Source organism: Alexandromys fortis, unplaced genomic scaffold (assembly GCF_014885135.2).
Source record: "Alexandromys fortis isolate MF-2015 unplaced genomic scaffold, M_Fortis_MF-2015_v1.1 scaffold_73, whole genome shotgun sequence".
Classification (NCBI taxonomy): Eukaryota; Metazoa; Chordata; class Mammalia; order Rodentia; family Cricetidae; genus Alexandromys; species Alexandromys fortis.
In genome coordinates this window covers 2,188,102-2,213,422 of record NW_026067959.1, presented here as the reverse complement: position 1 = coordinate 2,213,422, position 25,321 = coordinate 2,188,102, and the positions used below count along the sequence as shown (strand labels likewise).

General features: G+C 43.1%; 1 protein-coding gene across 3 annotated transcripts in view; it reads left to right on the top strand.

Annotated features, from left to right (window-relative positions):
• Positions 1–25,321, top strand: part of Map3k1 (mitogen-activated protein kinase kinase kinase 1) — a 65,401-nt gene that overhangs the window by 21,026 nt on the left and 19,054 nt on the right. For all 3 annotated transcript variants that reach the window (XM_050152835.1, XM_050152836.1, XM_050152834.1), the window contains 5 exons: positions 15,731–15,881; positions 19,896–20,096; positions 23,225–23,425; positions 24,198–24,314; positions 24,682–24,830. In XM_050152835.1, coding sequence (XP_050008792.1) covers positions 15,738–15,881; positions 19,896–20,096; positions 23,225–23,425; positions 24,198–24,314; positions 24,682–24,830 — 812 coding nt within the window. In that variant the 5' untranslated portion in view covers positions 15,731–15,737. The remainder of the gene's footprint in view (positions 1–15,730; positions 15,882–19,895; positions 20,097–23,224; positions 23,426–24,197; positions 24,315–24,681; positions 24,831–25,321) is intronic.

Here is a 25,321-nt window from a genome sequence, read left to right as displayed (position 1 = left end):
CTCAGACAACTACGGCACATTTTCCCTAATATCTATATATCTATATACATAATACAATTTTATATATATATAAGAAAGAGCTATATGCTAAGAAGGGGCTAGTGAGATGAGGTGTCAAGAGGGTAATGGTGGATGATCAAAGTATATTACACACATGAATGAAAATATCATACTGAAACTCAGCATTCATACAGTTACATGCGAAAAACACAGTTCAACATCTTGCTTGGTTCTTCCACTTGAGATTCCGATGCCTGTCTTCCCCTAGATCCCCTGTTCTGGCGCCCCCACCCCCAACCTCCACACACATCCCACTCTCTGGCTAGCGCAGTTCCCTTTTGCCTCCCAGGTTGCCTACCTTATAAGGCACAGCTCAGTGCTTTCACCTCCTCCCTCCTGGGCACAAAACCTTGAGATTTTCCTCAAGGCTTTGGTTTCTCACTAACCTCGGGAAAACCAGGTTTACTAAATGACATGGGCAGGTTTCAAGCAATGGGAAAGTTCTTCTTATGGAGGATGAATGATCTAAACTGACAGCGGCTTCTTTACTGACCATGACTGGGTCTTCTCCCTGGGATGAACCCTGTCTTGTTAAACCAGGGCTAGCGTCTGAGCTCTCCTCTTCATGCAATGCCCCCAGAGCAATACAGATGCCTACACAGAGGCTCAGAGGAGCTCCTTTGCCATGGGGATCTCTTGGTTTGGAGGCTGCTGTTGAAAGGGCATTGCTTGCCTCCAGGTACCAGCCAGCACTGCGTGGAGACCCAGGTAGACACAGCCGGAGGAAAAGGAGCAGCCCCCTGGCTGCTCAGCTTGTATTTATCTCATTCTTCCCTGTGCCAACCTTCCTGCCAAGACAGGATAATAAAGTCGAGGCCCACTTCTGCCCTCAGGGAACTCGTTCACAGTCTGGTGCTAGGGACAGGAGAATGGTGCTGTGTGCTGGATGGGGCCCGAGACAGGGCTGTGACCAGTAGGGAGCTGAGGGTGGCATCTGGGGCGGTTATCCTACGGCCTGTGAAATGTGACACTGTAGACTGTTAAAGAGACCCGGCCAGGGTTGGAGGGACTGGAGAGGTGGCTCATCAGTTCAGAGCGCTGGTTGCTCTTGCAGAATTCCCAGGTTTGATTCGCTCCAATCCCAGGCACTATGACTCTGACACCCTCTTCTGACCTCCTCAGGTGCTTAGTGCACTTACGGTGCACAGATGAACATGCAGCAAACACTGTTAGATAAAATGAGTAATTCTAGTAAAAGAGTTTTAAAAAGTTAATTTTTAAAAGAGACCAGTGTACAGACCTAGGAAGAACAAAGCAAATTGTGGGGTTTTCTTATGTTCTTCCTTCCATGATGCTAGGTAACCTCGGGTTTTATCCACTGTCAAGTGGTTTCCACGTTTCAGTCTGAAAGTTTCGAGACTTATTATAACTTTAGTCGACCATCAGCCTAAATGATAGTTAATGGAGGTAGCTGTTCTTCAGAAGAGGACTGGTTTGATGTGCTTAGGAAAGAGTCTCTCTGCTTGTTTGGTGGGAACAATAGTTTCTGTCTCATCCCCCTCAGTATCCACCTGTGTGTAAAACTAGGAAATGGTTACGAGGGGAGATCTTGAAGCATGTACCTCACAGTTGTGAGCCAGACCCTGCCAGTGTGAAGTCGAAGCAATTTGTTCTTAGGGCTTCAGGATTCCCCTGAAGTGAGGAAGACATTATTTAGGAAGAGCGTGACTTCAGCTAAATTTGTGGCAGGATATCAGCATGGACAGGGATTTGGGGGCAAGTACTTTTGCTATTAATAGTTGCCCAAATTACATTTTTAAGGAAAGAGCGCCCCCTACTGAGTACAGTGCCTTTTTTCTTAAACCCTTTCCCCTCCGTGATATATTTTTCTTGTCACCACAGTTGACTCTACTTAGTTCATCTTGCAACAGAGGGACTACAGCAGCTGGGATCCTCCAAAGACCACCCAAACAGCACTTGGCAAGTTTCAGAGCTTTGCCATCATTGTGATGCACTAACGGGGGTCAGTGTTTTTCTTTGTCGTCTCCTGATGGGCACATCGGCAGGCAGAAGAGGCCTGTTGTAAAGAGTTAGTAGGGGAGAGTGAGGAACATATGGCCTAGACCGGGATCTATTAGGAGGCTGCATTCAGGAGGAGGGGCCACCATTGCCACTGAGGTCCATCCCAGTCTACAGGTCACAAATCCACAGATCCCCGAGTGGGGGGGGGTTGTTGATTATTAGTCCTTGAGCAGTTGTGTGTCCTCTCGTGAGAAGTTGGGCACATGGACGCTAGCAAGCATCCAGTGTCAGAGCTCAGGCTTGTTATTTCACCATCTTGTCGTCGTTTTTACTCTGTTGGTAACACTTTTGGTGGCTTGGCTTAATCGATTACTAGGCATTTATCTTAGCTTTTTTTTACTTTGCAGGACTATACAAGCATAAGGTGACTTTCCGGGGATGTGCAAACTACATGCTGAATGGATTTGTACTTGAGAGTGTGTCCATTTACGTTGTGTAATTCATGAGGTGGTGTATTAAGATCATAGCTGGTTAATACAAGGATAGGGACTGAGAGATGGTCAGCAGCAGCACTTCTGCAGAGGGCCTGGCTTTGATTCCCAGCGCCTGCTTAACAGTCCCCAGCCATCTGTAACTCCAGTTCTGGCTTTCACGGGCAGTGAACACGTGGTACACAGACAAGCGTGCAATACAAACACTCATACACACAAATCAGTATTTTAAAACACCACAGCTATAAGGCATTAGTGCTTAATATAAAATGTTTCTGTGTCTAAGTCCAATCTGTCATTTTTGTATCCAAAGATCCGAATGATGTTATCCCCAAGAGTAGTGTGGGAAGTCCTTCTGATCGTATGGCTTTTATTGGTTAATGAATAAAGAATCTGCCTTGGTCTGTGATAGGGTAGACTAGAGCTAGGTGGAGAAAACAACTGAATGCTGGGAGAAAGAAGGCAGAGTCAGGAGAAGCCACGTAGCTCCGCCAGAGACAGATGCCGGACAGAACCTTACTGGTAAGCCACAGCCATGTGGTGATACACAGATTAATAGGTTAAATTAAGATATAAGAGCTAGCCAATAAGAAGCTAGAGCTAATAGGCCAAATAGTGATTTAATACAGTTTCTGTGTGGCTGTTTCAGGACTGAGCAGGTGGCAACAAACAAGTGGCCTCCTACAACATAAGAGTTTGCTTTTGTTGTTTTTTGTGTTTAAGATGTATTTGAGGAGGCGGATGCCTGAATAATGAATATTAACTGGCTGAATAGCAAATAGTCCTGAGAAGATGGTTTTAATAATATAAAATACTTGGTTATGACAATACTTAGGCCCAACACAACAGTCTTCATGTTCTTCTAGTCACCTGTTACCTTCTGAACATGACAGGAGGGTGGCGGCGGGACGGGTAATGGTTCTGTTTTGCAGCTTCATGTTTTTCAGACAATAAATATTGTGTAAAGAAATAAGAAGCAGCACAACTTAGGAAGAAGAGGCCAGAAAGACCTGGCTTTAAAGCTCCCCAGTTCTCAGTTAAGCAGAAATTCCCTAGACTACTTAATCTTTCTGACAATGTGGTCAGGCCTGGAGCCACTGAATACGGACACCTGGAGCAGCACGTGGGACTGAGGAGGTCTCCCCTGGAGAGCGTGAACGATAGCAGTAGTCATAGCTACTCCATTTTACACAAGAGATTAGCAGGGAGATATGGAGTTAGCTTCCTCCTGAGTACTGTACACACAAATCTGTGCTCTGGAACCCACCTTATACAGTAGGTATTGTTAGCCCCACTTTACAGTGAGGAAGTTTAGGCACAGATGTATTGACTTAGACCTCAATTGAGGCAGCCTGGCTCCAGAGCTCACATCCCTGGTCACTGAGCTGACGTCTGACCTTGTCAACGCCATCCTAGGCACGTGATTTGTAAGATGTCATCTCTGTTGATGATGAAGCCTCCTGAGTTTGGCGCATATATGAATAATGTGTATAAATTTTCTCACTGAGTCCAGCTTGCTAAGTGGTATCGCTTTGATGGAAGCTCCCTCGATTTTTCTGGATTTGGTGGCTATTGTCCCATTGGTGCCTCTAATAGTCACCTCACAGGCACTGCACCCATAAGGCTTCCTTGTGTCCTCAGTGTGACTTGGTGAGAGGCTGTGGTCTGTTCTCTATGTCTCTTCTGGAGATCACTCCTTCCCCAGCTGTCACCGTCACCTCCTCCATCTGTGTTGGCCTCGCAGCCTCTTCAGGGCCTCATGTTGAATGTCCTCTGACATGATGCATATAGGTCAGTCATTGCCAGTCGCTCGACTGTGTGTGCTGAAGACGGACACGTGCTGTGTTTTGTCAGAATCCCAGGGTCTGTTACAGTGAAAAGAGAACACTTTTGAGGCCCCTTTTAAAATCCTCATGATAGGGCTTGCTTGTGGCAGTAGAGAGGTCTAGAGAAAATGGTGGGTCTTCATGTTTTTGGACTTACTCCAGAACTAACTCCTTGGCTGGTGTACCTTACAAACTCAGGCTGTGCCAGGAATTGAATGGGTCAAGCTGTGGCATCTAAGGACTACTTCTTTCATGGAGGGTAGGGAGAGGTGGTATTCAGATCTTGAGACTGTTGGCACATGCCAAGTAGCCTTTCTCACCCTAGTATAGCTCTTGCCTTGAAGATGGGCTGAATTTTGTGACCACTCAATCCCTATATTAACATGTAAGACATTTAGTATTGGGTTCTCTGGATTTTGCTTCTTAGAAATACTGGCTCTTGGAACAGGGGGTCTCTAAGCAAACTCCAGAGCAGTCTTCGTGCAGTGTGTTCATGGAGCAGCACCTTCCTATTGGATATGTTCTGCTAAAAAGAATTTCCACACTGCGTCCCTTCTTGCCTGCCATGAACTTGGGTTTTCATGAGAGGCTCTTAGATACCCTGCACTGAACAGGTTCAGGTCTCTGTTTCCACTAGTATTTCCCTATTTCCTGGTCTGCACACGTGTGCTATTTTGGAATTTTAAAGCATTATTTCTTCAAAAGGTGCAGCTTCTCTGTACTGTGTGCACTGTTGGGTACCATTCATCCTTCACTAGTTCTGTTTGCCAATCCTGCTCTTGCTAATTCTCCAGACACCACCAGCTCAGTAGCTCTTTCTGCATCTTCCGTAGATAAAGTAACATAGATTGATCCCACTGCAGCATTATGGTACTTCTAGTATTTTCTGGGATGGCAGACCTGTTGGTTTGTACCATTTTGCATTTATTTTTATCCTTCTTCCTAACCCAGTGCTTACATGGGTAGGTGTGCCATTCCTTGAGTAGAGTGGTTTGCTAGCATTAGGAGCATAAAGAGGAAAGCCTTGTCAGGAAAGCATCCTTCTAATTCTGAGGATCCTAGCTAACCCATCTTCCTACCTGCCAGAAGGAAGGACTGTAGTCCTGGCTCTCCCTCAGGGTTGCAAAGAAGTCCTCTGAGCAGAGGCTGTAAGAGCGCATTGCATTCTACGTCAGTGAGAACTCCTCTTAATTTCAGAACATTTATGTTTTTAACCGCTTTTCCTAAAATAGGAGAGAGGAATCTGTAATAACAGATTGCGTCCCTCAGAACTAGCCTTGTTTAGTGAATCTCTTAGAAAGATGCTCATACGTGTGGAGAAGGTCCCAAAGAAAAATCCACACCTCTACACCACACACTTGAGATCTTCTGGATGTAAAGCAGAACAATGAAGGAGCAGTCACCAACCATCTCTGGTGATTGCTGCCTCATGTCACATGCTCTGGGCAGTGCTTCTGGATGGAGCACTGGCGGGAGGTAGCAGGCTGCCTTGCTGAGCACTGCACCACACAATGGTGGAGATCCAGTCTGCTTCTCTGATGGAGTGGGGGATCTCATTAGGCTTATGCACCACCATCTGGTAGACTTTCCCAACCCTGGATGTGTCGACACAAAGGGACGGAGTTCTTGAGAGGAAATAGACAGACACTTAGCCACACACTGTAAACGAGCATCCTACAGCATCCCATTCTCCCCCAAAGGTTTCTAAAGGCCCTAAATCAAGTATCAAGAACTCAGCCAGGAAAAATATAAACACTGGAATTTTTAGCAGTGAATATCAAAAGACTACAAGCTGTCTTGGGTGTTGGTTAGAAAGGAACAAGGGAAATGGGTCTGTGTTGATCATAAGCTCTCTTAGAAAACATGGCCACTCAGGAAATTATTCGCATTAAATCCAACAGCTTTTCCAAATTACTGAAGAGAATCATTTAGAAGTACCATTACAAAGATGACTCCTTTGATGTGTGAGAAAGGATTTAACTTATTTTTACGTAGTAAGTGTCCCAAGGACAGCCAGTAACTTTAGAGTCCCTCTGTCCATCATCGTGAGATACATTGCTTTCCTGTCTTCTGCAGTTCTCATGCATTTCACACGATGACAAATTATGAAAAGCACTACTCATATTTCTGCCCAGTTCTCTCATTTTCCACTGTCTACATAAATATTGCAAACTGAAAGTTTACTTCCTAGCTCCTGATGGGCAGCAGGCTGCCCTGAACTTGAAGACAGACGGCTGGCCTGTTTCACTTCAGTCTGGCTTGTTTCCTTTGGTGGCCACATGCACGAACCCTTACCCTGACAGCACAGGCCCTTGCCCACTTGTTCCTCACAACTGCTCTTATAAAAATCTCGTCTCACATTGCCTTTTGTCTAGGCTACCTGCTTCCTGACCAGCTCACTTCATTGGTGACCTGCTTTGTCCTACCTCTGCATATCTTCAAGCTTCTTTTCAGTTTCAGTAATGATGGGGTATTCCTATCTCTCCCCCTCCTGCCCACTGCTAGTGTTTGTTTGACTTAATTTCTGTGGTGTTTTGGTATTTGTTCAACTTTTCAGTGCATATAATTGTCCCCGTAACTTGACAAAGGACACATGATGTATTTTCATTCTTACAAATGTATTGTCATATTCATCCAGTAATATTCAGAAAAATTCTTTTCCATATGTAGGTATAGCATTTCAGTGACGTCGCCAGTTTCATGAATTAGATTTATACTGCATTTGAGTAACTTGAATTTGGTGGGTTTGACTAGACTCTTCAGCTACATATCTGGGATACTTGGGGTGCCGAGGAAACACCATAACCCAGCTTTTGCTGTATCCTGCTGTTTCTTTCTTGGCCTACTAAGCAAAGAGATGATTTGGAAAATGCTTGTGTTCCATCGTTTTCTGCCTTTATCTGTTTTAAGCCATGGGAATAGAGCCCATGGGTTTGGTGATGGTTGTCCGGAACCGTGTCCTCCTAAAAGTCTAGCCTTGTTGCTTTACTGTAAGTGTGTCAGTCGCTTTGGGGGCTACACATCTGTCTGTTCGTTTTGCAAGATTTGCTTTTGCTTCAAGACAGCTTTGTTTTTGTTTTTTTTTGTTTTGTTTTGTTTTGTTTTTCGAGACATGGTTTCTCTGTAGAACCATGGGGCCTGTCCTGGAACTAGCTCTTGTAGCCCACAGAGATTCACCTGCTGCTTCTGCCTCCAGAGTGCTAGGATTAACCGCACAACCAGTTTTTTGAGTCATATTTGAATATTCATGTGAATATTTGTGATCAAGAATGATAACTTTTAGTCATAAAATACTCTTGAGCAGAGTTCAACAGTATGGTTTATTTTTTAAAAAACTTCATGTAATAAACTTTTCATTCTAAATTATGTACACTTGTAGTATTCTGTATAACTGATCTTAAAGTTTATATGGCGTCGGAATTGAATTACTGCTAATAATTTACCTAGCGATGCCTTAGAGTTTTCTCAGCATGCTCATACATTTCAGAGGCAGCAGGACACATAGCACAGCAGACCTGTGTGATTGAAATGCGGATCTCTTTTGGTTCACTGACTTGTCTTCTAGGTAGATTTTGGGCCAGCAAGATGACTCAGTGGGAGAAGGGTTTGCTAACCAGCCTGTCAGCCCCCGTTCAGTGCCTGGACCCCACGGTTGTTCTCCGATCTCTGCATGTGTGAGCGTAGGCACACACAGCAAATACGTGTCAAAAAGAGTTTAGCAAGACTTGGCATGCAGTTAGCTTCATAGACTGAGTCATAGGTGACTGACAGGGATAGAGGGAGGGGGAGCCATAGAGAACTGTTCACTTTAAAAACTGGCATGAGGGAAATGGATCAGCACGGGAAAGCCAGCCCACCTGAGCTCAGTTCCTGGAGTTCACATAAAAGGCAGATAAGGTTGTCTGACTCTAAGCCCAGCAGTCGTGTAGCAAGATGGGAGGTGGGGGCAGGAGAATCAGCTAGAAGCAAGCTGTAGGTCAGTAGCCTGGAGTACAGGAAAGTACAGAAGCTAGAAAGACCTGCCTTAGAACAAGGTGGAAGAACGGATTCCTGAAAAGTTGACAGATAGCTTCCATGTGCGTATCAGGGCACACACATGCTGGCCCTGATACACACTGGCACTTAACACGTACACATGTACACACAGTAAATTTGAAAAGTGGTTTATGCCTAGTAGCTCTCTGACATTTTATAAATTCCTGTTATTAAGTGTTCATGATGGCTTTTCAAACAAACTCATCTAGAGCAGTAATTTAGAAGTAGGGAGAACTTTTGGAACTATCTAGTTCTCTTTGAAATTGTTTACATGTCCCCACAGGCACTAATCTGTGGTAGGAGGCCCAGGTTGTGAGTGCTAGGTCCATCCCACAAAATATTTCATAGGTCTGTGTTGGTTAGAAGTGATAGTCATGGTCTCTGCTGCTATACGGTTGGTTTACTCACAGAGGACAGGAAAAACCTTCTAAGTGCCATGTCCTGGGTCAGTTATGAGCCCGTGTTTGCAGCATGTCTATGCATTATTCGGTTAATGTTACACATAACCTTGCATTTCTGTAACATGTTTTACATTGCAAAAATCCTGTAACCACTGTTAAGATTACTTTTCATTTTAAAATCCCACTGGTTGATATTTTAATAGGAACTAGTTTGTGAATCCAAGTAAATGATGTATATGATTAATTGGAATACATTATAAATGTAAATCAATTAAAATGGCATGGTGGAGCCAGCTGTGGTGGGACACGCCTATAATCCCAGTACTGCAGACACTAAGATAGGAAGAGAAGTTTGAGACGAGCGTGGTCAGCATAGCAAAACCCTACCTCAAAACAAAAAACAGGAACAGCTGGAATGGCTCAGCTCAGCTGGTGAGTCCCCTTCCACCCAAGCCTGACAACCTGAGTTTGGTTCTGGAGGAAACAGGTTGACTCCTACAAGTTGTCCTCTGACCTCCACAAGTGTGACGTGTCTGTGTGTGTGAAGTCACATACATGCAAAGTGGAAAAAAATGTAATCAAAATGTGTAGTCACAGGGCATTATATGTTGTTAATGGTCCCACATTACAGTGTAGTCAATGAGAACATGGACTTTTTGAAGGTGAGTTTATATACGAAAGACTGAGGAAGTTTTCACATGTTAATAGAAATAACCCTGTCCCCAATGGTTACCAGTGTAGAAACTTGTTAGCCCATCGTCAGTCACACATTAAGAAACAGCAGTCATGGCTGAGCAGTGGTTTGATGGTGAGGCTCTTGCCGTGCAAGCCCCAAAGACTAAGTAAAGCCACGCTAGTGCAGAGAAGTGAAGTAGAGACGGAATCCTGGAAGCTCGCCCTTCAACCAGGCTACTGTGCACAGCAATGAAGAACAAAAGAGACCCCTTGTGAAGACCCAACACCCAGGGAATGCTCTGACCCCCCCCCCCCGCCATGGAGCTACCTGCCTATGCACACTTAAACAAAACTCAGAATAGTGGGGGGGGGGTGACTCACTCCTTCAATCCAAACACTCCTGGGGGCTGAGGCACTAAGATGTCGCTTAAGCTACAGAGTGACACTGTACCTGGAAGAGAGGGAAAGAGGGAGTAGTCACAGTTTTTTGTTGTGCCAAAGAGAATGGTCATCCAACTTGGGAGAACTTAGCTTGTTTCTCTGCAAGGCAAATAAGAATTGTTTGTTTTTTCACTCTCAAGGTGCGTCGTTGCTAAATAGCCTAGAATAAAATCTCCCGTGAATTTGCTTTGCAGTGTGAACGTTTTATGTGCCCTCGCTGCCTGTGCAGACTTGATAAATGTTGCATTGGGTAAAGGTGGGAGAGCTGCCCTTCCCTGTGGTTCTTTCTGCTCCGGGAGAGAAAGCCAGCTGTGGCCAGTAACAGTCCATCTAGAGAGAACACAGCTGTCCCTATGCTGAAGGACAGGATCTTGTTTTGTTTTGTTTTCTTGTCTGCACGTGATCACATCTAGTTTAGTAGTCACGTTTCTTTCTTGGTCACCTGGGGGAAGAAAAGAGATTGAAGTCACCCATCAGCATGTTTCTTGTTTGGGGTTTTGCTTTTTAACTTAACCAGGGACTGTTTCACTGCACATAAAACTTTGCCTCCCTTCGCTTTTCTCACCCGTGCAGTGAAGGGACGGTTGAGTCCAGCTCCTGAGAACTGAGCCTAGCTCAACTGGAGCAGTCAGTGCTGTGCCCCTTGGTGAGGAGTTCTCGGCCATGGGGCTCATCGTACACTAGTATTTTCTTTCCTGGCTCCGTCCTTTGTCCTTCTCTTCCCTTGGTAGCAGTATGTGTATTTGGTGTATGAATTTCTGCTGGAGTGAGGGCCTACAGGTCTCAAATAACCCGGGTCTTTTTTCCCAAATTTTCTCTTCTGGACACCAAGAGAATCAAGAGTCTTCTCCGTATAGTTACTCGAAGTCTACACTATTACAGGAGTGTTTTTCTGAGCCAATTAACTGTGCTAACCATAGCCAGAAAGCATTTGTTTGGACATTGTAACTTCTGTTATGCACTCTAATAATGAACAGAATTAATGCATTTCTTTAATTCTGGAAGTAAAATGGTTGCCTCAAAGACTAGAGGGGGAGGGAGAGAAATTGATGAAGCCCAGGCTGGCCAGCAGTTTCGAATCTTCCTGCTTCAGCCTCCCCTCAGGTGCTGGGATTACAGAGTTGTGCCCCAAGACTTGGCTCACAAAATCAGACTAGTGCCCTTAGCAGCTGAGCCAACTCTCTAGCACACACTTAGATTCAGCCCTTTCTGTTATTATAAAGCCTGTCAGGGATTTCGCCATGTTAGTAGTGAGCATAAAATTGCCAAGCTAAAATTAACCACTTAACTTTTTTAAATGGTAGGATTCTGCATGTCATTGAGAGTCTTCTGTGTCTTCATAGTGCAGAGCTGAAGTCCTCGTCGGGCTCTTTGGGATTTTTTCAGGGAATAGAGTATTAGACTGTTTCATTCAAGACTAGAAATACTTTGGTTTATATTGATAGATTAATTTAGGAATGATGAAAAGCCCTCTTAATAAATAACTTTGAAATCTTGGCTTAGCTGGTTAAAGAATCTGAAAATGTTTCCCTTGCTGAGACATGCATGCGGCCCCTGGAGAGTTACAGCTTGTCACTTGGGGTGGTATTAGGGAAGCACTAATTGTCTAATAGCTGCCGAGGGACCAAGTACAACCCTGGTGCCTACTTTTATTGCTTCTCCCTCACTAGCTATGTGCTCCCCGAGTTCTGTCTTCTCCTTTATTCTGTCTCTACATCTACAGTATCGATTTGCTTTATTTACTCTAATGCCATTCTTTATGCAGTGACACTTTCCACGTACCCCACTTTCAAACTCCCAGAGAGTGAGCCAAGGTGTACAATATCATCTAGTATAGAGTGTCTTTAAACCAAGGCACATTATTGGACCAGCTCACTATGAACTACAGGAGGGGTCAGTATACAACAGAAGGAGAGGTGACGGAGGTGACATCTGGGGGGAACCAGGCCCAGCAGACTTGGTGTCACCCATAGGAAAATGGTGAGAATGCAGCCCATCCTGGAAGGTCTCCTGTAGGCAGAGACTTGATAATCACACAGAAACTATAGTAAGTACAACACTGCTCGGTCAGTGACTCGGAGTATTCCTAGCTAGCTCATATATCTTAAATTAACCCATTTCTATTAGTCTGTGTATCACATGAGGCTGTGGCTTACAAGTAAGGTTCTGGTGTCTTTCTCCTTTGGCAGCTGCATGGTGTCTGCCTTCTTTCTCCCTGCATTCAGTTTAATTTTCCTGCCTGCCTATATTCTGCCCTGCCATAGGCCAAAGTAGCTTCTTTATTAACCAGTGTAAGAAAACATATTCATAACATACAGAGTGAAATCCCACATTAGTCTCCCAGTGCTTTGAGGGAGGCAAAAGTTTAGACAGATCCTCAATTATATATTATATTCCAGTGGGTGTGTAGCCTGCTAGAAAGGACTAACTAGCGGCCTTAGACATGTGAGAGGAAATTTTGTACTGAAGGCATGTGAGAAAAGGAATGGGTATTGCTGGCAGGAGAGAGAGAGAGAGAGAGAGAGAGAGAGAGAGAGAGAGAGAGAGAGAGAGAGAGGTTTGTGTGTGAGAGAGTATGCCTGGCATGTAAGGTGCTCCAGGAAGGGGCTTACTTTATGGACCTGATGAGGTTAGTAAGATGATTAGACCAGATGTTAATATAAGAATAATAAATAGTATACTAATGACCTCTACAAGAAGGGAAGGGTGGGGCTTCACTTAGTGTGCAGCACCTGTATTCTGTCAGTGTAGAAAGAGCCAAGGGTTAGAAACCTAACATCAGGCTGAAATAGGCCTTTAAAGTCCTAGGTCAAACATAACATGTCTTCTGAGAAATGCTTAGGAAAACAAGGAAGGAAGCCGCGTATACCCCACCCATTCCCCCATCTGTTAGTGTTACTCTTTAAGTTTATCCAAACCTTATTCTTGTCTTTAAGTCTTTAGGGTAGTTTCCCGAGACATGATTTGGCTTTACTAAAATCATTTAACTTGAAAAGCCTGAAATGCATGAGCTATTTTAACTAAAACCAGCACGCTTTGAGGTAATAATGGCCATGGTACCTCACGCATGCACGTACACACACCTGCCATGCTTAACCAGCCGTTAGATTTTTGGTTAAAAAGGGAGTTTGTAGTCTCCAACTGTAGTGTTCCTTGGCTGGCAAACCATTGCTGTGTACACAGGCATACATACCTGGCAGAACTGGAGCCGGGTCTGTCCATGCGTGGAAGGTGTGCTTACGGTTGTAAGCTGTGGAAGTATTTGGAGAAGGCTTATTTTCCTTCCAGCAGACTGGGTTCCATTTCAGAGAAAAAGAAACCAATTAGGTATAATTTCTTCCTGGTGTGAAAATTGGAATGGTCTATGTTTTGCTAGATCCGAGACCCCAGTGTTTTGTAAATTATACTATTTTATATTTTATGAAGGAAGAAAAGTTACCTATAAAGTACAACTTCTGGTTAAATGGGACCATTCAAATTTAGGTGATAAAGTATAAAAAAATGCACATTTTAGGATTAATTATATAAAATTATTTTGAGAAAACTGAAACACTTTGTTTATATTTGTAGATTAATTTAGGAATGATGAAAACTCTCTTAAAAATAACATCAAAGTTCCAGACTTAATCAGAAGTGCAGGGTGATAAAAATATTAATTAATATGGAAGACATTCAATGTTAGAAGCAGTGGGACATCCCTTAGGACCGCTGAAGGTGTTATGTGGCTGTTCCTTCGCTCTGTGTGTGACCCTCACTCTGTACTCCCTGAGCTTGGATGCAGAGAATAGGCGAATAAAGCACGCGCCAACTACTCCAGTAGGGTGAGACCTGCTTGTTGTTGTAGTGGTCACTCTGAAGGAGGGCTGTGGAAGGGTGAACTGACAAGGTCTCTGAGTAGTTGAGGAAACCAGAGTGAGTGGAAGTGACCTGTGTCAGTGAGAAGTCAGGAAATAGCCTGTGCAGAAGAACCCTGAGCCAGGTGTCCTGGGTGCTGGGAGGACCCGGCAGAGGGCGAGCCTGGGGGTCACGCTCTCTGCCAGCTGTGGATTTGCCAGGGGCTCAGTCAGACTGGAGCGCCCCTGTCCCCAGCAGTCCTTACCCTGGAACAGGCCTGTGACAGACCCTTCTTAGTTGAGGAGCTTCTTGGGGCTCCTCAGTTTGTTTCCTTCCAGGTCCTTGAAGTGTTCTTTCTTCAAGTCTTAAGGGAGCTGCCTTTAGGCAGGGAGCTGGGCAGTTCAGAGGAAATAGGTTCCCGCATCCTACTTTTTCCTCCCTTTACATCCTGTCTGCCTTTCTTGCTTCCTCTCTTCCTCTGACATCATCAAGAACACACTACATCCATCATCTGCATGGAAACAGCCAGATACTGCTAAGCACCTGAACCACCGTCTAAAACAGTGTTTTCATCCGTTCGAGCAGTTTTGATAGCAGGAATGTTTGCCATGTGCCCCAACTGCCCATTTGTAAGTTAGAGCCATTTCTGACACTGCTTGCTGTGTGGTTCCCGGCCCTGCACAACGTAGGTATTTCACTGCAGTCAGATGGGCATTTCCTCTCTGCTCCTGTTTATTTTGTGTTTGGTTTGCTTTGCTGAAGCTGCTGCCGCAGAGTTATGAATAACTGGAAAATTCCTAGACAAGTTCGAAGTTGACATTTTAGTGAGTTCAAGGTCATCATTCCTGACGTTTGCACAGTACTTCCTCTTCCTTCCAGGGTAGAAAACTATTATTCTCTAACTTTACTGGCTTTCAAAAAAAAAAAAAAAAAACAGTTATTGAAGTTAGTCTATAGTTTTAAAACTTGGTACTTCTCTCAGAATAGAGGTACTTAGTGTTCCGTCCGAACACGACTTTGAAATCTGTGTGGTGTGGATGTATATGCATATGTACATCGAGATGGATATGTTTTGAAATTAGTGATCTTCCAGAGAGTGCTGCTTCACCTGTTAGACTTTGTGAAATTAGTTCCCAAAACTTAGTTCCTAGCTTAAAGATGATCTTAATTCTGGTGACGTGTCAGAATGTTTGTGGCAGGTCATTTCCACTCAAGTTATGAATACCAAGTGCATCGTCATTATGTTCTTGTTCCGGGAACATGCAGACTTGAACATTCAGGCAGTGCATAGTTATTTTCGGATATAGTTCTAGTTAAATTCAACCTTTACTTAGTTCATTATAGAAACTAAGCATACCTCCCCAGTTCTGTGTACGTTGACACGAAAATTAGAAATTCTGGAGTAAGGGTAATAAGATACAAATAAGATGTGTTTCTTGTGTATTATAATATTGATGTGGTGGGCAGTCTGTGTTAAAGCAGTGGTTAATATTTTGGGTTAGTTTTGGTAACTGCTGGGAAGGACCTGCACTGATATTATTAGTAAGCATACAACCTCTGCGTAAAACCTTTTTTAGAGATACTATTTTTTTAATTTATTTAACTTATTTATTTTATGTGCATTAGTGTAAAGGTGTCAGATCCCTTGGAACTAGAGTTACAGACAGTTGTGAGCTGCCATGTGGGTGCTGGAAATTGAACCTGGGTTCTCTGGAAGAGCAGCCAGTGCTCTTAACTGCTGAGCCATCTCTCCAGCCCCCTTTTAGGGATGTTATTAAAGTTGATGGTAGCAGCTGATTTTCAACAGTATCCACATTAAGCACAGTAATGATTATGTACATTGTGTTCATACTTTACCTCAATGTTCTGTGGGTTCTACCACTGTCTTTCCAGGTACCTCTAACCAGAGTGTAAAACAACCACACTGTTCACTTGTCCTTGGAAATTATCGTTTGTTTTGTTTTATCTGACTTTCTCTTTGTCCTCGTTTCTCCCTTGATTTTAGCCGAGAGATGGAGAATAAAGAAACCCTCAAAGGATTGCACAAGATGGACGATCGCCCAGAGGAGCGAATGATCAGAGAGAAGCTGAAGGCCACCTGCATGCCTGCCTGGAAGCACGAGTGGTTGGAAAGGAGAAGCAGGAGAGGCCCTGTGGTGAGCTCTGAGGGCACTGCTCTGGGAGGGAGCGTAGAGGAAGTGAGAAACTCAGCAGTCGCTTCCTATTTCCTGAGCTAAGTCATAATTAAAACCCTGCTCATTAGACAACTTAAACGACTGTAAGAAAGCATTTGATGGAGCGCCTGGAGCCACACTGCCCTCTAATGTCAGCGTCTGTGCCTCGGCAATTTCATAACGTACTTCCTAAAAAAATCTGTTTATTTGTGATGGTAAGAAACAGTTAGATTAAGTAAACCCAGGAGTTAAAGATAAAATTTCTGGAGTTTGTCAAAAGAATAACCAGGTTAAGAAAGACAAGGATACGGTATGCTGTGCTATGACTTTTTTCTGCTAAAACATTGAGAGTGTATTGTGGATGTGCTTCTGCATTAATACACAGGAAGAAGAGCCTGGATTCTGTTTATATTTTTCTTTTGAAATAGAGACAGCAGTGATAAGAGTTATTACACTCCAGTCAGGACCTGATAAAACTGCCCCATAATCTTCTAGCCTTCATCTTCATCCCACTGACCTCCTTTAAGTTTAAATTAATTAGCTAAATATGAAAGTAAACTTCCAAACGTTATTTTATGTGTATTGGTGTCTTGCTTGCATGTTGTCTGTGTATAATGTACATAACCTGGTACCCACAGAGGCCAGAAGGCCTCGGATCCCCTGGGACTGTACTTGCAGATGACTGTGAGTTGCCATGTGGATGCTGGGATTCAAAACCCAGGTGCTCTAGAACAGCAACAGCCAGCGCTGCTAACCGCTGAATCATCTCTGACCCCACCAAAGTGTAAACCTAGTTGTCAGTCATATTAGTCACCTTCAGGTGCTTGACAGTTATGTGTGACTAGTGGCTGCCTTGGGTGCCGTCCACGTGCTGTTGGAGGCCTTGCAGCTAACTGGCCTCTACTTCAGTCTCTCAATAGCACTAGTCTTTAGACTCCTCCATTGAACTGCTGTCTCTTGTGCAGTACCACGGGAAAACTCTAAATGTCCCCTGCCTGCCTTCTCTCTTTGCCACCATTATGGCCAAGTAGGCTTCTGCACCTTTCCTTCTCGTGGGGCTTCTGGTGGGGTCCTTCACCATTTTATTCATTGCAGACGATGGGGAAATCATGGGCTTAGCTTAGAGTATTTTACTGAAACAGCTTCTTGAGGTGGCAGTTAGGAGAGGCATATTTTGGGCTGGAGAGAGCACTGGCTGCTCTTCTGGAGGACATGGTTCAATTCCCAGCACGCACATGGTAACTCACAGCTGTCTGTAAGCCCTGTTCCAGGGAATCCAGTGCCCTAGTACAGACATATCTGCAGGTGAAACACCAATGTACATGAAAGTAAGTAAGTTGTAAGAATAGGGTTATGTTTCCACTCGGTTGCTGTAGAGCGCTCCTGGGCAATAAAAGCCATCCCAAAAGAGCTTGCTCCTCTGCAGGCTCTTGGAGTGGTATGGCAAAGCCAACCAAAATAATGTTATAGCATTTAATACAAAATTTTTATCACTGTCTACTTTCCAGTAAATACTTAAATACCTTGCCTATATATATGTAGGACGGGGTGCAGGGGGAGAAGAAGAGATGTGCAGAATATGAAATATAACGTGATCCTTGAGCATAATTGCCTGAATTTTATTACTCACAGATTTCAAATTATCCTTAAGAAGTTTATTGTCTACTTGGGAGGTCTAATTTTGTTTATTTTTATTAAATTGCCTTCAAACCTCCTCAAAACAGCAAATATAAAATAAATAGCTCCAGATGGGAAATTAAGGCTTCTACACGGCAAGTTAAATGGTGTGTAAAATAATGCAAAACATTTAATGAGTAGGTGCCAGATGTGTGAAGTGAGCAGAAGAACAAGAAAGAGCTAGGAAAGATGAAAACATGTAGATTGGGGGCCAATAAAATGGCTCAGTAAAGGGCTTGCTCCAGGTCACACTGCCAGCGTTTCATCCTCAGGGCCTACACGGAAGGAGAGAACCAACTCACACAGTTATTCTCTGATGTGTGTGCATGTGCGCCCCCCTACCATATGTACAAACAAACAAATAAATGCAGCTTTTTAGGAGATTTTAGAGGCTGGAGAAATGGTTCAGCTGTTAGGAGCACACACTGTTCTTTCGATGGAACTGAGGTGGCTCCCAGCAGCCACATTCAGTGACTCACAACTGTCTGTAACTCCAGCCCCAGGGAGGTCACTGCCTCTGTCATCTTCAGGCACCTGCACTCCTATGCACATATCCCCATGATTAAAAATAATAAAAACAAATTTTAACTACCAAAAAAAGATTAAAGAATGTAGGCAGCATTGACGGAGGTTTTATGAACAGTAGGACTTTAACCAGAACTTTAAAGATGAGTGAAATTGGACTGTGCATAGGAGGAAGTGAGGGAATGCCAGGAGAGCAAGCTTCAGCTGTCCTGAGGATTTGGTAAGAGGCCTGTATTTAAACATGGCAATAGCAGCGCAGGCTGTGTAAATTGCATGTTTCCAATTTAAGAAATTGGTCTTTAAGCTTGAAGCATCCTTGGCTTTTTCCAGCCCCTAAATCTTTTTTCCCCCTTACTACTGGGATTTGAACTGAGGGCCTCATGCATGCTGAGCTGTACCACTGAGCTGTGCTCCTGGCCCTTCCCTGGCCTCTTGAGCTATGCCTTAAAACTATTGTAAAATAACATTTTCAAGATAGTTTAATATCACCAAACTGTATTTGACTACTTAAATTAATACCTATTATTACTGTTTTATGGCCTACATTTTTTCAAAACAAAAGAACATTTCTTTTTTTTTAATTATTGTTTTTATTGAGCTATATATTTTTCTCTGCTCCCCTCCCTTCCTCTCCCCTTCTACCCTCTCCCACTGTCCATATGCTCCCAATTTACTCAGGAGATCTTGTCTTTTTCTACTTCCCATGTAGATTAGATCCATGTATGTCTCTCTGAGGGTTGTCTAGGTTCTCTGGGATTGTGAATTATAGGCTGGTTTTCTTTGCTTTATGTCTAAAAGCTACGTATGAGTGAGTACATATGATGATTGTCTTTCTGGGTCTGGGTTACACTCAATATGGTGTTTTTTAGCTCCATCCATTTGCCTGCAAATTTCAAGATGTCATTATTTTTTTCTGCTGTGTGTAAATGTACCACATTTTCCTTATCCATTCTTCGGTTGAGGGACATTTAGGTTGTTTCCAGGTTCTGGCTATGAACAACAATGCCGCTATGAACATAGTTGAGCATGTGTCCTTGTGGTACAATTGAGCATCCTTTGGGTATATACCCAAAAGTGGTATTACTGGGTCTTGAGGAAGGTTGTTTCCTAATTTTCTGAGAAATTGCTCAAAGGGGCTATACCAGTTCGCACCCCCACAAGCAATGCAGGAGTGTTCCCTTTACCCCACAACCTCTCCAGCATAAGTTGTCATCAGTGTTTTTTATCTTGGCTCTTCTTACAGGTGTAAGATGGAATCTCAGAGTTGTTTTGATTTGCATTTCTCTGATGGCCAAGGATGTTGAGCATTTTCTTAAGTGTCTTTCAGCCATTTTAGATTCCTCTGTTGAGAGTTTAGGTCTATACTCCATATTTTTATTGGATTATTTGTTTTTTTTTTTTTTGATGACCAATTTCTTGAGTTCTTTGTATATTTTGGAAATCAGCCCTCTGTCCAAAAGAACATTTCTTGAAGTGCTAATTCTGCATTTAATTCCTAATTTGTGTTAATTCTGAATATTAAATGAGCTAAAGATTACAACAAATAGCAACTAATAGTTTTTCTAAAATTTTGTACAGTAACTTTAGTATGAATGCAAAGTAATGACATTTGCATAAGTAAAAATCATCTCCCAACATTAGTGAGAATGTAATACCAAATAAAATGTGACCTATTATCTGGTATAGTTGTATTAATATCATATAGGAACACATTTATTTCCCACTCTGTGATGTTCAGGTGTACTTCTTTGTATGTCTTTAAGTAATCGAAACATTGAACTATTTTTGTTTCAGGTGGTAAAACCAATCCCTATTAAAGGAGATGGATCTGAAATGAGTAACCTGGCAGCTGAACCTCAAGGAGAGGGCCAAGCGAGCTCTGCTTCAGCAGTCCCCAAAGGCCGACGCAGCCCATCTCCTGGCAGCTCCCCATCAGGGCGCTCAGTGAAACCGGAGTCCCCAGGAGTGAGGCGGAAGCGAGTCTCCCCCGTGCCTGTGAGCTAAGATCTGAGCCGTGTGTTCACTTGCTCCAGCCCAGCTGTGCCACAGAGCAGCAGCATTAGAGTGTGGTTGATCTGAAGGCTGGTGGGGGACTCGGGAAGTGCTTTCTGGGGTCTGTCAAGCTCAAACTAGTTCTGTACTAAAGCCAGTGTGCTGTCCCTCTCAGTAGTACACTAGTGGTTGATAAAGTTGTTGATGACTAGAATTGGAGTTTCCCCTTTATTAGCATATATTCATTGTGCAAAACATCAGTTTTGTTGGGGCATTTTCATGCCTCCTGTCCCCCTGCATTTACTCTGTCTTAGAGAACTTTTGCTCTTCCTTGCTGTAGATTGCCCATGAAAGAAATGGGTTACTTTGTTTTAAGAAGAACTTTGTCAAGGAAATTACTTTTTGAATCTGAACCCCTTTTAGTATTCTGTGATGCGTGGTAAAATGGGACACTTGGATAAGGCTCTTCTGCCATACACTATAGTATGGTCACCATCTCAAGGAAAAGCCTTTATACAGCTGTTGGGGTTGCAAGCTGGGCCAGTCATCCTGTTTTCATGGACCAAAACTATTAATTGAAAGAATAGCCAACAAAGTATGATTGTTCAGACATGTATTTAGCATTTTTCCTAAAGTGAACTGAATGAAACTGTCTCACCAAGAAAAATAAAGTGTTTTCACCATTGATACTTGAAGTTCCAAAGCAAAAACTAAAATTTTAGAAAATGATTTCCACTATGCTTCACTGTTTCTCAGTATTGAGACTTCTAAGACTAATGATATAAAATGTTTTTTAACATTATATAATTAAGTATATCTGTGTAATTTAGTAAACCAATATTTTCCAAATAAATAGTATATGTTGAAACAAAAACATCCATAAGGTCCATTCATGGTATAAATATGGATTTGATATGCCAGCTGGAAGAAGCCAATACTGTTCTTTCATATTTGCATCACAGCTGCTTCCATGAGGCTGGAGAGGTAGCTCAGCAGTTAGGAGCGTTTGTTGCTCTTCCTGGGGCCAGGTTCCAGCCCCAGCACCCACAAGGTGGCTCACAGCTGCATGGGACTTCGGTGTTGGGGTATCTGGTGCCCTTTTGTGGTTTTGTGGGCCTTGGACATACACAGAGCACATACATGCATGTGGGTAAACACTTGCACACATAAAATAAAAGCAAATCTAAAGAAACAATCTGCTCCTTGAGCTTTGGCTCATATTTGGGGCCGTGTGATGGCTATCCTAGAAAATAGGCATAATTTTGTGGAAAGGCTCTAAAGTCCTCCTTCCTTTGGTAGCCAACACATATCACAGCAGACCAAATGCAGCGTTTTATGTTAAATAAGACATCAAAGAGATATGCAGAAGGACAGTAGAGACAGCTAGTGGTGGAATTGCACATTAAAACATTTCCAACATGTGAAGAGTGAGTGAGCCGATGTCAGTGAGTACAGCTGTGGAAGCACAGAAATCTAACCAAAGCATACCTCTCTTACTAACACTGTACCTTACTAGCTTGCACATCTGAAAGTCAGGGGCAGGAGCTTGTCCCTGTTCCTCATAGCCTCTGCTCAAACCAAGCTTGCTGCTCCCTCATGCCTTGCTTCATTCGCAAAGCTCAAACAGTTGGGGCTGTTGGCATCTACCTCCTGGTGTGGCTGCTGGATTGGAGCAGAAACTGCTGGCCTGTGATCTCTTCTTAAGTCCCCATTTGCATCTTGATTTCATGAGGCCTCAAAGCAAAGAGGACCGTGAATGCATATAAGCAGTCACATCCTCCCATCCCCTCCCCCAAACCACCCCACTTTTACAGCACAGTAAGGACAAGCTAGACACCATTAGCCTGAAGTTGTTTCTGTACTTGGCAATCAGGCTGAGCTTTAGTCAACTACGACAGAAAGCCTGTTCATTACATAACCAGGGTGTGCCCATCACACACACCCCAATATGGCAAAGACTCGTTGTGGCTGGTCCAGCAGTTGCTTCACCTTTCTTTGTGTTCAGCCTGTAAAGCTGCCTGGACATTGCTAAATCAACTCTCTGAAACGCCAGGTTTTGACTGCTGCCCAGTTCATGGGATCTCCCTTGCTCAAGTAAACTGCTGTTTATCTACAGCTCTGTTAGTAGCAGTCTTCATTAGCCCTAGGCAGTCACTGGCCTATTTTGCCTGTGTGTTTGCCTTTTATGGGTAGTCTTTGCGGCAGGCACCTTTGACTTGGGTCCTGTCACAGCATGCATCAGTGCTCAGTTTTCGATTGTTCGATATTTCCGTACACCACATCTTTTTTATCTATTTACTAAATGGACTGCATCTTCCTTTGGGCTGCTGCGAATAGGACTGGTGTGAACATTCACATCAAGTTTGTGTGTAGATACGTCCTAATTTCTCTTGAGTTCATTCGCGGATGAAAAGTTTAACATTTCCAGAAACTGTTAGACTGTTTCCACAGCAGCTGCACACCTACACACCACCAATGGGTTCTGGGCTGCTTCCTTGTTTTGCTACTGGTAATTAATTCAGTCCAGGTGTTTCCACCAATCATAATTCTTGCTGGATGTTGACGACAAGACCTCAAGTTCTGGGGGAAATGAATAGCGTGGGTGAGCATGATGTTTATGTCTGTGGCCACAGACAGTTTTGCTCGGCCTCTGGTGGGGAGTTTTAAAGAGGAAGTGTCTATGCAGTGTAGCAGGGGACGATTCCATGGCAGTGTTTGTGAGTCCTACTCTAGGGAGCGCTAGCCAGAGCCTTGTGTAGAATCCAGGAGAATGCATGTTTGCATTTACTGTTAGAAATAGCATTTCCCTGCGTGTGGTGGTCACTTAATGCCTCTCATTTTGGTTTTTAATAGTATTTTAGAAGACTCAAGTTTATGGCCTAGCCTGTAAAATGACCATATGGTGCCTCTCAGGCAAAGATTTATCATCACTTCTGGGAGTGACCCCGATTTTAGAAGTTCTTCCAAAGGAATGTGTCAGATAACAGTGTTTTGCTCTTAATTATATTTCATACATGAAGCTTTTTTTCCCTGGGAAGTCTGTCGCATGACTTTGGGTATGACCTGTCTTAAAATATTTATTTTTTATCAAGAAGTGCAAAATTTACCTAATAAAGAACAATGTTGTAAAGTTTCAGAGTGGCAGAATCACACCGCCCCGAAGAGCCCCATCACCAGATGGCTTCTCACCGTACAGCCCAGAAGAAACAAACCGCCGTGTGAACAAAGTGATGAGGGCCAGGCTGTACCTCCTGCAGCAGATAGGACCCAACTCTTTCCTGATTGGAGGAGACAGTCCGGACAATAAGTACCGGGTATTCATTGGGCCACAGGTAGTATTTGACACTTTTATATTTTATTAGTATGTGGTACCATTTTAAGTCTGTATACTATTGAATCATTTTGTTTCTGTATGTGTGTGTGTGTGTGTGTGTATGTGTGTAATTAGAAGTTGAATGCTTCATGTTCTCCACACAAGTGTTAGCTCATCCCTAGACATTAGAAGGTTTCTTTTAGCCTTCTTGTTGGTGCTTTGTTTTGTTTTGCTCTTTTTCTGTTTTTGAGACAGGGATTCTCTGTGTTGCCCTAACTACACAGACAAGTAGACAAGTCTGGCCTCGAACTCAGAGGTCCATCTGCCTCTGCCTCCCGAGTACTGGGATTAAAGGGATGTGGACCACCACCCTGTTTTGTTTTCATTTTGTAACAGGGTCTAACTATGCCATCCAGCTTGCTTCAAATTCACTTTATAACCTAGGCTTGCTCTGAATTCACAGTGAGCTCTCTGTCTGCAAATGCCAAAAATACGGGCATGTATGTAGCTGGCTCTCAGTTTTATAAAGTGAATTTAAAATGCATCTAGACTATGGATGATGTTTTTACTATGAGAATACCTTGAACAAAATAAATTTAAATCAATTGAGTAAATTTATTGAAAATAGATTAATACATGGAAATACCTACATCTTTATATGTGAGGATAATGAAGGATATTCATAGAAATTGTAATAAAATAGACTTGGGTGTGCCCAAGCAGGATAGGCATAGACATTCTGATGGATCCTCACTGATTTATTAACCCATGACTTCTCTTATGGTCCCCAGAACTGCAGCTGTGGGCGTGGAACGTTTTGTATTCACCTCTTATTTGTTATGCTCCGTGTGTTTCAACTGGAACCCTCTGACCCAATGTTATGGAGAAAAACTTTAAAAAATTTTGAGGTAATTTTTTAATATACAACTCTAGTGTAAAATTGACAGTAAACTTGTATGATACGTCTTGTAATTTTTCCAAGAGTGGCGGTCAGACATGTGAAGCTACGGAAGAATTTTCTGAGGCCTTTACAGTTGTTTGGTGATTTATTGAGTGATAAGTGGTTTGGATTTTTTGTTTGTTTCTAAACTGTAAAAAACTTAAGTAAGCACTGGTGTGCTGTAAAAAGCATTGTCCCTAGTAAACTGTGTTCTTATGTTTGAAGCTCTTAAATCAGTTTTATACAAAATGTATGCAAATAAAGATGAGTAACTCACCTCTTCATATCATAATTATGACATCAATATCATTGACGCTGTCTTTTTCCAATGTTAGGTTGAGAGTTTGTTCCAGAAATATCACAGTAGGCGTAGCTCAAGAATCAAAGCTCCATCTCGTAACACTATCCAGAAGTTTGTTTCACGCATGTCCAATTCTCATACATTGTCATCATCTAGCACGTCTACATCTAGTTCAGAAAACAGGTCAGTACTCGGCACAAAACTGAGATCGATATAGTGGTGCTTTTTAATTTTAGGAATAATTTTTATTCTACTTAATTGCTATACAATGGTGTAATTACTGAGTCTTGACTTGTCATGTTCATGCAAAAGTAAAGGTTATTAAAGGTTGCTTGAAGAATTTTTGCTCTCCACACTATACATTGGAAATGACAGATTAGCGTAATGTCTTGTAAGAAAGCAGGTGGCAGGAGCAAGTTAGTGAGCGGCTGCCTTGTCAGACCTCACCTTAGCCAAGCACCTGATAGCACTGCTTCGTTCTGTTCTCTTTCTTTTCTTTTTTTATTTTTCGAGACAGGGTTCCCTGTGAAAAGTCCTGGCTGTCCTGGAACTAGCTCTTGTAGCCCAGGCTGGTCTCGAACTCACAGAGATCCACCTGCCTCTGCCTCCCAAGTGCTGGGATTAAAGGCGTGTGCTACCATCGTCTAGCCTTCATTCTGTTCTTATGAAAACCT